This window comes from Maylandia zebra, linkage group LG2 (assembly GCF_041146795.1).
Source record: "Maylandia zebra isolate NMK-2024a linkage group LG2, Mzebra_GT3a, whole genome shotgun sequence".
NCBI classification, from domain to species: Eukaryota; Metazoa; Chordata; class Actinopteri; order Cichliformes; family Cichlidae; genus Maylandia; species Maylandia zebra.
This window is the reverse complement of record NC_135168.1, coordinates 2075971-2088643: the sequence shown is the minus strand read 5'-3', so window position 1 is coordinate 2088643 and position 12673 is coordinate 2075971. Positions and strand designations below refer to the sequence as shown.

Here is a 12673-nt window from a genome sequence, read left to right as displayed (position 1 = left end):
CATACAGTACTAATAATGTATGATATGGTTAGAGGGAGCAGCCAACCGAGATAGTGTTCATAAGGTTTCTCTGTGTAGGCGCCTTATTGATATAACTATGAAAATATTAAAGTGTCACACTGACATCTGTTTTCTGAAGCGATATGTGGAATTATACAGTAAAAATACCAGAAATCATGTGTTACGTTTGACTGCAGCAGAAATGTGCCTCTTAATCCATGTCTGAGAAACTAAACCAGTAACACTTTCAGACTGACTCAGGTAGTTTCAGTAAAGTCTGATGACCACACACACACACGCACACACACACAAAGTGTCTATGACACACACTGATCCTCAGTTACGACACTTTAATATCAGCAACAGTCAGCTCTGATCAAATATTCCCTCTTTGTTGAACTTGATAACACACATTTAAAACACCACACACAAAATGCAACCTTCTCCCAGTCCTCATGTACACACACATGAAGACACATGCGTCCCATCATGCTCTGCAGATAAGGCCCATTTGGAAAGAAGTATGAACAGTTAGCTTGACAACAAAGTACAAACATATTTTCATCAATCTGACATTTTCCATTTAAAAACAAAAGGGCCGTGATCACAATAATAAGACACCAATGATTACTGATTATGGGATTTTACTGAGCCATGTAATGAAAGTAACTTTTGTTTCTACAGATCATATTTTACATGTGAGGGCCGTGATGCCGACAACAGGTTTAGTTTGTTAACCCCAAACACAGGAAGCGTTTCTGTTCCAGAAACAGAGCTAACTTTAACAGTTACTCCGGCAAATAAATCAAATATCACATTTAAATTTAAATGTGGGTTTAAAATCAAAACTATGCTCTCTGTTGACTGTTTGCCTAACTGCAACACAAGTGTACAAACTCAGTAAAAACCAAGCAGAGTATTACTAAAGGAGGGAAGCATTTGTACATAAAAAAGAAACGTGTAAGTGCACCAACAGATCCATATATGTCTCAACTGATGTTTGAACAAAACCTTTTTAGTACAAATAGCACACAGAGTACTGCTGCTGGATCCTAAGAGTCACAGCAACAACAGACTAATGTCTGCTGAGGTCTCAGCAACAAGAACTAAACAGTCCTGACTCATGTCTGCACTTTAAGACAAAAACACAGTCTGCAGGTTAGAAATGAATCACAAATCAAACAATTTGGCCCAAGTTCAGACCAAGAAGACACCTTTTGGTACACGACTGTTCATGTTGCACAGCAGCGATCAGAGCTCTGTTGTTGTAAAGGAACCACTTGTGATATTGTAAAAGGCACCGTATGTATATGATGTACTGACTTTATTAAACAGATCAGAGGACAATCATGGCTTGGCAAACAGTTTTTCATCAAAGATGCTGTGGACAGCACCCTGCAGCACGTCTGTCCTCCGACTTATACTTGCTCTGACTCTGGAGGAGCTGATCAGCACTAACTCATCAGGAAGCTGCAACAGAGACGAGACAACTTTCAGTCCATACGACACAAAGCACCATCTGAGCCGGTCGCAGTCGATTAAACAGGAGAATCCAACATTAACATGTTCACACCTGTATGGATATCCATGGTACTTGGCTCTGAAGATCGACAGCAACCAACTGAAGAACAGCATAACTAGACCGATACCTGCAACACACATAACTGACACGCAGGGTTCTGCGATTATACCTCCTTATGCATGATGCAGACAAGTAAACAAACTCAGGGACGATGATTTACTGACTGGTTTAGAGAAGGTTGGGTTAGACAAAGTTATTATCTGGAAACTGTGGAGTGTTTGTGTTTTCTATATTCGTACACAGATGCTCTGAGGTCAGAAGAACTTGGATCATACACAGGAATGCACGTACAACTGAGATGTTCTTGTTGCTCTCTGTTGGAAAATGATCTTAGACAACCCGAAGACACAATCTGTGTGTGTGTGTGTGTGTGTGTGTGTGTGTACACGTACTCTTTCTCTTTCCAATATCCATGTCTGAAGTAGCAGCTTCACACAGTAGAACTATTCCCATGGTAACAGCCGCATCTGACAGCTGGGTCAAGGGTTGAACGAGTTCATAGCATCCATCTACTCACAGCCAAGCTTTTACCTTATTACCACCATTCACCCCAGAAATAAACACAAACAAGGCTACGAGAACCAAGACTCTGCCAGGAAATGGAGCAGGAACAAAGGCCTGAGCCACTGGGACAGGGCCCAGCTGTTCTCTGTGTACCTCCAGGGGAAAAATGTAATCAATTTAAAAAATATACTCAGATATGAATCACCACTAACATTTAATGGAATCATTGTGCTGCATCTTGGCTTCCTGCAGCTGACACAGCACTGCTGCACACAGAGCTCATCCCTGAAAAAGCTTCTGCACACAGTGGCCCAAAACGACCAAGTGAAGAAAGTCTGCTGGAAATTCTTGCAAATTTATGCAAAATTAAAAACCCAAAACTATCACATGTACAAAAATATTTATTTGGCATGAAAGTCGAAGTTAAGCAGCGTGTCCTGTTTCTGCTGCTTTACTATGTGACTGAGGCCCAGCTGTGGTAAAGGCACACACTCTGACATGCACCAAGTCCAAGCAGTGGTCTGTAGACAGTAGTGAGGCTTAGCTCTGGGTGAGTGTACAGAAACATTTCTACAGCACTGAAGGTCTTAATGAGCGACGTTTTCTCCATCATCAGTAAATGGAAGAACCTGGAACCACAAGGACTCTTCCTACAGCTGGCTGCCCGGCCAAGCTGACTGATCGGGACAGAAGGGTCTTAGTAGCGACACCCCTGGGTGAAAGGCACAGGACAACCTGTCAGGAGTTGGACCAAAGCCACCAGAAAGACTCTCAGACCAGGAACATAGTTCTCTGATTAAACAGAGCCTGAAGTCCTGGCCTGAATCCCAAAGGTCATGTCTGGAGGAAAACGGGCACCGCCTGGACGGTGCCATCCCTACAATGGAGCCTGGTGGTGGCAGCATCACAGTGTGGGGATAAACTTTAGCAACAGAAACTGGGAGACAGTCAGGGTCGAGGAAAGATGCATCTACAGACACGATGATGATAGCCAACTCCAGAGCGCTCTGGACCTCCGACTGGGGTAGGCTGAGCTTCCAATAGGACAAGGAGTGGGTTCAGGACCACTCTGTAAAATACTCTCGAGCAGCAGAGCAGGAGCCCAGATCTGAACGTGGCTGAATCCCTCCGGACAGATTTGAAAATGGCTGTAAACCAACACTTTTAATAAAATCGAATGGTGCTTGAGAAGAAAGAGCTGCTAGCAAACTTTCACTTTTTCCTGTGTGTAAACTTTTGAGGCAAAAAGTGTCTGTATTGGATTTTGGAATAACACAGGTGGTGTTTACAGTTTGATGTGCTAATTCAGAATAATGTCGCACATCAAACTGAGAAACATGAGAAAGCTACAAAGGTGCTTCGTGTCACAGCTACACTGTGGGCCGTGAAGTTATTTCAACAGTGGAGACAGGTGTGCTGATCACAGCCTGTGATTCTGTCAAACATGCATAAGTTAGACAACTAAGAGACATGGCTGAAATCCCCTGTGTCCCACCAAAGGGAGGCCCCGGGGCAGACCCAGGACATGCCCGAGATCTGGCCTGGGAACACCTCAGTGTGGCCCTGGAGAAGCTGCAGGAGGTGGCTGTGAGAGGGAGGTCTTGGACTGACAGCTTAGGCTGCTGCCTGCGTGACCCGGCCCCGCACAAGTGGCAGAAAACAGAATTTTTTAAAAATGGCCCAATATGTTAAAAAGGAGATCATGTGTTTGGTGCAGAGGGAAGCCGTTGTTATCCATGGAAGGTTGTTGAGCTGACAGAGTGTGTGTGTTTAGTGGACACGGCCACACAAGTGTTCATCTGCAGAAAGCTGAAGGATACTGAAGAGGAGGACGATGTGCGTCTCTGCCACGAACTGTGCCTGACTGCTGCCGTGGATGTAACTCTGAAAACACACAGTCACATCTTAGACTGGTCAAAAGATTACATGCAGTAAATGTGGCCATGAGTGTCAGGGTGACCAGCGCACACCTTTATTAACCCATCACTGCGTGCTCTCTAACAAATATGAGTTTATTTGGGATTTTCTCCACACAGGATCACAACTTTTAATCTTTTAAGACGGATTCGTTTCTCGTTAGTGATCATTATTCACTACAACTTTATACTTCCTTTATTTATTTCTACTGACTAGTCTATATGTGTGAGGCCATGTGTGGAATAAAGAAAATCCAAAATAAATTCAGCGCGAGTCATTAAAGACGTGTCGTCCAATCATTCAGCACGGTAACCTGCATGACATTCATGGTCATGATGATGTCATCTCCTGACCACTTCAGTCAGCTCACAGCGACACACGTCAGTTAAGTGCGTTGTTAAATAGTTGTAGTAACTCTGTTGGAGCCAACATGTTATATTAGTGACATGAGTGAAGTGTATGTGTGTCTTACAACTTGTCCTGTGCTGGGGTTTTTGTGAGCATAAGGTGGTCCTCTGATGTGGTTCCACATCTGGCCTGAGGTCATGACCAGGACAAAGCACTGAAACACAAATAAGATGCGTAAAACACAAAGACGTAGGAGCTGTTGGGTGTTTTACGTGAACAAAAACATCTCATTTGACTGTAAGAGGTTCACTTGTTCACACATTTTATCACAAAAAAAACAAAAAGGAAACAGCTCTCCGGTTGTTTCCACCGTCTCCAGATTATTCCAGGCAAGTGTTTCCAAAATCTATGGAGAAAGAGTTTGTTTTATGATCATTATATATCAAACGTACAGAATTAAACTGACAGTTGGTCCTTCCCAGCTCAGCCGATGTACTGCACCAGTTACACTGAATCACATGCATGTATAGTACTGTGCAAAAGTCTTGAGCGCCGCCATTTCTTTATCTTTTGCTAACAAAACCAGAATATTGAATATTGAAATGGAATTGTAAACACAAAGTCATGCAGTATATAGTACAGTTACATATTCTAACGAGTCTGAAAGCCAATATTTGGTATGACCACCTTTACTTTTAAACACAGTGCGATCTCTTTGTGCGATCTCTTTGTGCGATCTCTTTGTGCGATCTCTTTGTGCGATCTCTTTGAGCGATCTCTTTGAGCGATCTCTTTGAGCGATCTCTTTGAGCGATCTCTTTGAGCGATCTCTTTGAGCGATCTCTTTGAGCGATCTCTTTGTGCGATCTCTTTGTGCGATCTCTTTGAGCGATCTCTTTGAGCGATCTCTTTGAGCGATCTCTTTGAGCGATCTCTTTTGTGATCTCTTTGTGCGATCTCTTTGTGCGATCTCTTTGAGCGATCTCTTTGAGCGATCTCTTTGAGCGATCTCTTTGAGCGATCTCTTTGAGCGATCTCTTTGTGCGATCTCTTTTGTGATCTCTTTGTGCGATCTCTTTGTGCGATCTCTTTGAGCGATCTCTTTGAGCGATCTCTTTGAGCGATCTCTTTGTGCGATCTCTTTGTGCGATCTCTTTGAGCGATCTCTTTGAGCGATCTCTTTGAGCGATCTCTTTGAGCGATCTCTTTGAGCGATCTCTTTGTGCGATCTCTTTGTGCGATCTCTTTGAGCGATCTCTTTTGTGATCTCTTTGAGCGATCTCTTTGTGCGATCTCTTTGAGCGATCTCTTTGAGCGATCTCTTTGAGCGATCTCTTTGAGTGATCTCTTTGAGCGATCTCTTTGAGTGATCTCTTTGAGCGATCTCTTTGAGTGATCTTCAGGACACATCAAGCCCTTCTTCGCACATTAGCTGCATTTTGTTCAGTTCTCTGTCATGAAAATCATCTGTCACAATTTTAATGATACCCAGTGCCTGGAAATTATTTTGCCCTTTTTATTGAAAAACTAGAGACTGTGTTTGCTTAATGTCAGACTTTTTACTCACATGCTGCTCCTAAATACGTTTGTATTACAGGTCTGTGTTTAGTCACACGTGTCAGTGAAGCACACTGTGTTAAACAACTGCTTGAATTACTCGAATGGTTGAAGCTCCGTCTCTTTCTTTAACATTTCTAGGCTCTTTAGATTGTTGTGACTTGCATGTTTGTATTTCTTGTTGGACCTGAAACACTACATGTATAAACCTGCACCGTGGAGGCCTGGAGGGTCGAGTTTGTGCTGTCGCTGGCTGCAACAGTGAGTTTTATGTTAAAACTCACGGTCCATGTTCACACTGCAGAGGCACACAATCAGCTGTCAGAGCAGAACACGACATGCAACCAACACTACTGAATGAAATCACAGTCTCTCTTTTCCCACCTAAAACTAAGCAGTTCACAGTTACAGGCACCACATGCACATCCCTCCACAAACAGGTTTCTTATTGAAACACAGTCATGTCCTCCCCACATCGTGCTGATTGGATTCCTGTTCGTGCGTCACTAAGAAACACGTTTGTGACTTGACTGGCATGTAGAGCGTCTGCATGTGATTGGGAAGAGAACGATGATTTTATTGGATAAAATAGTGCTGATCGCTCCGCTCGCGGCGCCCGGACAGACAAGGAAAAATCTGTTTCTGACTCCGGCTTCTTGTTGCAGTGTCACCCAACTCAAACAGGCTCTCCTTCACACCAAAAGGAAGCGGTGTCATGTGATTGTGGTGGGGCAAAATTCCTCCACCCACTGTAAAATACAATGACAGCTTGGCCACTGTATTTAACACGTCACCTTCCACAAACCGGTGCCTGCTCCTATGTCATTGTAATGAATGTATACTTTTACAATATTATTTTGTTCTACGAAATTAGAAAAAGATGCTGACATATCCAAGCGTTTGGCTAATAGCTCTTTGGGAGTCATCTTTTGGGGGAAATGTATTATTGCAACAGGCTGGTAGCAGCAAAGTGCCGGGATTATTGGATCATTCGTCTGTGTAGACACAACAAAGGTTAATCTTTTGAGCTAGATGCCTTTTTTTTATACATAAGCCAGTGTTAAGTCCTCTGAAAACTGTCAGGTACAAGTACTGAACCAAAAACGATTGAAAAAGCAGCCAGTGTCTAAAGAAACCCTGAAACAAAAGACAGCTCGGAGAACTGAAAGTCTGGCTTTATGGAAGCAAAACAAAGTCAAGACTTCTGCACACTAATGTAGAATACAGTTCTTACAGTAACTGGAGGAAAGCGCCCACAGGAGAGCTACACCTGCTACAGCAGATCTACTTTGTTTCTGTCTCGTTTGTGGTGTGACTTGTATTGAGCCACAGATAATGTGCACACCCATGTATACCATCACATTTCACAACACTATAAGGCTATCTGACGTGCATTTGGACATGGTGTGGAGATGGACGACAGAAGATTTTGATCTTTTTTTTCTGAACTTGGATCACCAGAGAAAAAGCAAATAAGCATTTCAGCATGTGTGTGTATATGATGGTAGTTTTTACCAGTGCGGAGAAGGCCCAGACATTTGTGTTGAAGAGAAACTCTAAATTGTGTCTTCGTAGATATGCAAGTCCACCAATCACAGCCAGAAGGAATCCCAGCAGGAGAGGCCCTGCATAGTTGGGAGGACGAATGACACGGATCTGAAACACACAAACATGAGAGTAGACTCCAGAGGCTCTCACCATGCCCGTATTTGAATGTGTTTGTTTGCCTTAATTAGAAGTCTGAATTCATTTTATTGCAAACATCTTCACTGATCTCATTGAAACGTTTGACACTTACTTGTACATCAGTTCTGTCTGCCACCCATCTAGCCAGCTGCTCAGCCGCGAAGCCTCGGACCTGGAGCTCATATGTATCAGGCCTTCGAGGTTTTCCTTTGGATGGGAAATGGAGGAATGTTGGGGCAGAATTCATATTCAGCTGAAAATACAGAGAGAATCAGAAGATTAGATACGTGTAGTGATGGGATTTAACAAGTTAGACTCCTTTTGGATGTCTGATTAAATGTAATCAAATATGTTCTAATATTTATCATCTTTTACTACAGACAAAGGTACAGGGCGAACATGCAAACACAACAGGGAAACAGCCCAGGGGTTGAACACTGCACACATTTTTAGGTCAACTAAATTTGTTTAAACAAATGTATTGTACAAAACGAAAGTATGATAATATTAAAATAACTGAAGCAGTCTGCGATCTAACCACTCATTTTATTCATGATTTTATGAAGAAAAAACATGTTTTCATTAAACCAAATGAGTGCCAGCATTAAATTATTATAAAATTACAAAGTTTCTCTGAGATTGCTTCATTATATATACACAAGTTGGCCTGACTGAGATGTTTTTAAATGCATGAAAACAGAATAAAATGTCTCACCATCTGAAACACATCTGATCCTTCATCAAAGTCGACTGACGCAAAAAAGACTTTATTGGTAAAGGCAGAAGAAAAACGCCAGGAGTTAGCCAGCACCTGGAACTCCTCATCAGCTTGCCTGAAAAGGAAACATGTTTTAAAGTCACAAATGCAAGCTGGAATAAAAGCAGTGCATGTTCTTCCTGTTGCTACTTGTTACCTGCACACTCCACATTGTCTCTGCGGCTGCAGTGCTGTAAACATGATGACCACTGAGTAGTTTCTAGGGGGAGCCTTGACAAAACGACGAAACTTATCTCCATTCATTTTGATGACTGATCGTTTGGAGGCCCACTCCATCATCTGCGTCACCTTCTCTGACAGCAGAGTCTACACACACACAAAGACACCAACACAACTGCTAAAGCTCCAGTAGCAAAAACAAACGTCTTTCTATTGTCTATGCATTTTATTTTCGTTCAGTTAAACGCGCCATTTAGGCGTTAGAATAAAGGTAATTAATGTTTAATTCATTTCCGGTTTAATAACGCCCAGTCAAGTTTACAACCAGTAATTGGGTTAGTCGGAGCTAACAACTGTGATCAAACTAATGCTGTCTGATGAAATTAGCATGTTATTTAAGCTACTGCTGTAACTGCTAAAACTACTTTAGATAATGAGTAACTGAGCTCTTTCTAGCAGCTGTTAGCTTAAGCTAGCTACCAAGAATGATGCGGAAACAGACGACGTGCAACTTTGACGAAGTTGGAAAAACTCCCTCCAAAGTTTAACAACTTCCTTGGCTACACACCACTGAAGACATCACCTCTTTCTTCTTCTGCGCCTCCGCGGGTTCATAGAAGAAGACCGCGAGAAGAAGCAGCGAAGTCAAAACTTTTCCTAACATTCTGCTGCACTATCCGCACTACTACCAAACACACGCGCGCGCGCTCGCGAACACGCGATAATATCCTGTCAGCTTTCCATTGGTCACATCTCAGCCAATCACACAGAGAGCAGTCCTTCCTTCTGGTTTCTCTCTTCTTCGTTTCAAAAACCGATTTGAAACAAGCTGCTCATTGCCGCCACCTACAGCTGTGCTGCAGAGCCAGGTACCTGGAGTAAGGATACCTCAAAACAGCATTCCTACGTACGAATTTCTCCGTACTTCTGATGTAATCCACTGACGAGTTTAGTGTGCTGTGACCTAATCAATAATAGTGAATAGGAAATATTCTGCAAACGTTCGCTAGCTAGCCGACTTTGTAGACGTGACGCAATGCGTGTACAAAAGTTAGGATACGGTTGCCTTTGGTAAAGACTGCAGTTCGTGGGACAATCCACAACCTTCCCCACAACTTCAGTTTCACCGCTCGGCTTAACTCTATCACCGGTGCGGATACTCACGACACCGCGTCCCGTTTTCCTGTCACCGCCACAGTTTTCGGCAGCGGTACCAACTGTCGCAGCTCCCGGAAAGTTAAGCCTATTTTTTTTTTTTTAATATTAAACTTTATTAAGAAACAGTATACAGAACATGTATACAATCAGAACAAAATTAACATATGCCAGGGGGTGTAATACAAAGAATTACAAACATTCAAATAATTTGTAATTACTACAAATAGTAATAGTTTTCATAGCCTTTTTGTTAAGTGATCCACTAATCAATTTTATGTAACATAAAACATCATTATAGTAATGTTTAAAATTAGGTTTTTTGTTACTGTATTTGCATTTGTGAAAATAAAATTTAGCTAAGATAACTAACAAGTTTATTATAAAGTAAACATCTTCTTTTTTTTGCCTTCGAAAGAAACAAAATACAACATTTTCCCGTTTCACAGTAAAGTCTTTATAGAGATGTCCAGCAATGAATCTACTGAAGTCTTTCCAAAATGTTCTAGCGTATGAACAGATCCAGAAGAGGTGCTGCACAGTCTCAGGATGGCTTCCACAAAATCCACAGCTCACATTTATGTCCCTTTTGAACTTCGTCATGTAATGATTAGCAGGATAAAATTTATGCAGCATTTTAAATGGGACTTCCTTCACTTTATTCGTTACCAGATACTTGTTAGGAATTGTCCATACTCTTTTCCAGTTAATGTCACTGACAAAGAAATTCCAATAAGAGACCACATGTGGGATAGTTAGAGATTCTGTCTGGAACAAAGCACGAATATTCTTATTACTTTTACTGTGGTTTGTTAGACAGATTCTTCCTATGTGTGAATCTAAAGGGTTGGGGAGAGAAACAGATGATATGCAAGGTTGAATACCTTTAAAAAGCATTATAATACCCGTAGGTATTGCATCAAATAATATGGCATATTCTTTGGGTGTGGCTGGAAATGTATAGGTGTTTAAGAATTCTGAATAGGACATGAGCTGCCCATTAGGATTAAACAGCTGATTCACTAAAACAATCCGTTTCTCAACCCACCTAGAAAAAAATAATGATTTATTTTTATACACTATGTTCCTATTATTCCAAATTGGACACGTATGGGGTGTAAAGTTGTGTTTATATATAAGGGACCAAGCTAATAGAACTTGTTTGTGAAACATCGAAAGGTTTTCTGGAAGCTTATCTATATTATAATCACAACCTAAGATAAAACTTAGACCACCAAACTTAGAGAAAATGTAGTGAGGAATAAAATTCCAAATGGATACCAGATTTTTAAGAAAATGTTTCGCCCAATTAATCTTAAATGTATTGTTTAGAGTAGTAAAATCCAAAACATTGAGACCACCGTGCTCATAGTCATTCATCAATACACTTTTTCTGATGTAATGTGTCCGGTTTTTCCAGAGCAAGTTGAAGAGCATTCGGTCGATATCCTTACAAGTTTTGCCGTCCACATGCAGAGAAATTGCTGCATAAGTCAGTCGAGACAGACCTTCTGCTTTTGAGAGCAATACCCTTCCTCTTAAACTTAAATCTCTCTGCAACCATTGATTTAATTTGGTTTGAGATTTTTTAATAATTGGGGGAAAATTTAGTAAAATTCTGTCTTTTGGATCTTTGCAGATAATCAGACCTAAATATGTTGCTTCATTTTTAACTGTTATATTACAAATACTCTGAACATTACACTCTTTGACAGGTAATAACTGACATTTATTTAAGTTTAGGACCGATCCAGACCCTTTTGAGAAATCCTCTATTACACATAAAGCAATTGGCACTTGGCTGGCAAGTTAAGCCTAACAACATGATTATTAGAGGTTCATGCGTCATAAACTATAGTGTCACACAACTCTGAGTATTATGCAAACAATTTTCAGCATTTAACCAATTATTTTCTCGTTTTATTTTTGTGTTTTATTGCGGCAGCAGTAAAGATGTCTGTTACCTACACTCTGACCAACAATTAGTTGACATTAAACTGCCGTAATCAATCGTTTTTACTCAAGGTGAAACTACATGTTTAATTTCTATTAACATAGAATCTTAAATTATGCATTAAATAAATCAAGTTTACAATAGTACGCTTTATTCAAAATCATTAGTAAAATAATTCTATAAAACTTAAACATAATTTTTATCAGTACTTAAAATAATAAACTGTCTTTTCTTGTACTTTAATTGTACTGTTTGTATTTGTTACTATTGTATTAAAATACTCTTAAACCAACGATTCAAAACTAAAAGAAAATAGAGTGACAGTATATCCAGAGAGGATCCACCGTGGCACGCAAACAAACCCCACAAAGCGAGGCTTCGTTAAACATTTAAAACATTTGTGCCACAATTGTATCGATTCTTCGAAACAACGTCTCCACAGTGACACCTGCTCGCCAATTTGGCTATTGCCACATGTCGATAATGCTATTCTGCGAAAAAATGTGGCAGACAACAAAGCTACTTATAATACCAGACTGTCAGTAATGGTGATCTGCACATCTGTTGGCTAAATCCTTGTACAAACAATGCAAGAAAAAGATTGAGACTGTTAAAGACAGCAGGCTTTGATTGTCATAAACTGTGCTTCAACAAACTGATCCCTCTGTCTACATCCGTGCTGCTGAGCAACCGCTGAACCACGAAGAAGCTCCTTTATCCTCCTGTGGATGTTTTATCTTGTAACACCGGCAGGATGTTAGAGTGAGGATGTGATGCAGCGAATAACATTTTTTGTTGAAAGTAGACAACATTTTTTACGAATGTGTGTATAAGAAATAGAAAGAGGTGGTATCAAAAATATAATTCAGTAATTACAAATGATTCTGCTTCATAAAAATGGAATCCTGGCACCTCGCAATGTCTCAAAGCAGCAGGTACGTCCCAGCTGGGGTGAAGCACACCAAAACCTTGTTCAGTCGTAGCCATGTGATCTGGATGTTTTAAACCACGCTTCTGACCAGTGTTTCGAAGC

At 40.9% G+C, this 12673-nt stretch overlaps 1 protein-coding gene across 3 annotated transcripts; it reads right to left on the bottom strand.

The window, feature by feature from the left end:
• Positions 1-335: 335 nt before the first annotated feature.
• On the bottom strand, positions 336-9610 carry LOC143420292 (dolichyl-diphosphooligosaccharide--protein glycosyltransferase subunit MAGT1). Of its 3 annotated transcripts, none has more exons than XM_076888100.1 (10): positions 9100-9610; positions 8509-8678; positions 8310-8427; positions 7707-7847; positions 7424-7564; positions 4476-4565; positions 3907-3970; positions 1975-2049; positions 1574-1664; positions 336-1470 (listed from the first exon to the last, which is right to left on the bottom strand). In XM_076888100.1, exons 1-10 carry the CDS (start codon positions 9193-9195, stop codon positions 1455-1457), a joined length of 1002 nt encoding a protein of 333 aa, XP_076744215.1. In that variant the 5' UTR covers positions 9196-9610; the 3' UTR covers positions 336-1454. The 3 variants fall into 3 exon arrangements, with proteins under 3 accessions (XP_076744215.1, XP_076744216.1, XP_076744217.1); XM_076888101.1 differs by having other exon boundaries at positions 9115-9434; XM_076888102.1 differs by lacking the exon at positions 9100-9610 and adding an exon at positions 9012-9031.
• Positions 9611-12673: the final 3063 nt, after the last annotated feature.

Coding starts and splice junctions, on each gene's coding strand:
- LOC143420292 (XM_076888100.1), bottom strand. CDS start 9,195: ATGTTAGGAAAAGTTTTGACTTCGCTGCTTCTTCTCGCGGTCTTCTTC. Junction 8,428..8,508: donor AGACAATGTGGAGTGTGCAG/GTAACAAGTAGC, acceptor TTTCCTTTTCAG/GCAAGCTGATGAGGAGTTCC. Junction 7,848..8,309: donor GATCAGATGTGTTTCAGATG/GTGAGACATTTT, acceptor CTGTATTTTCAG/CTGAATATGAATTCTGCCCC.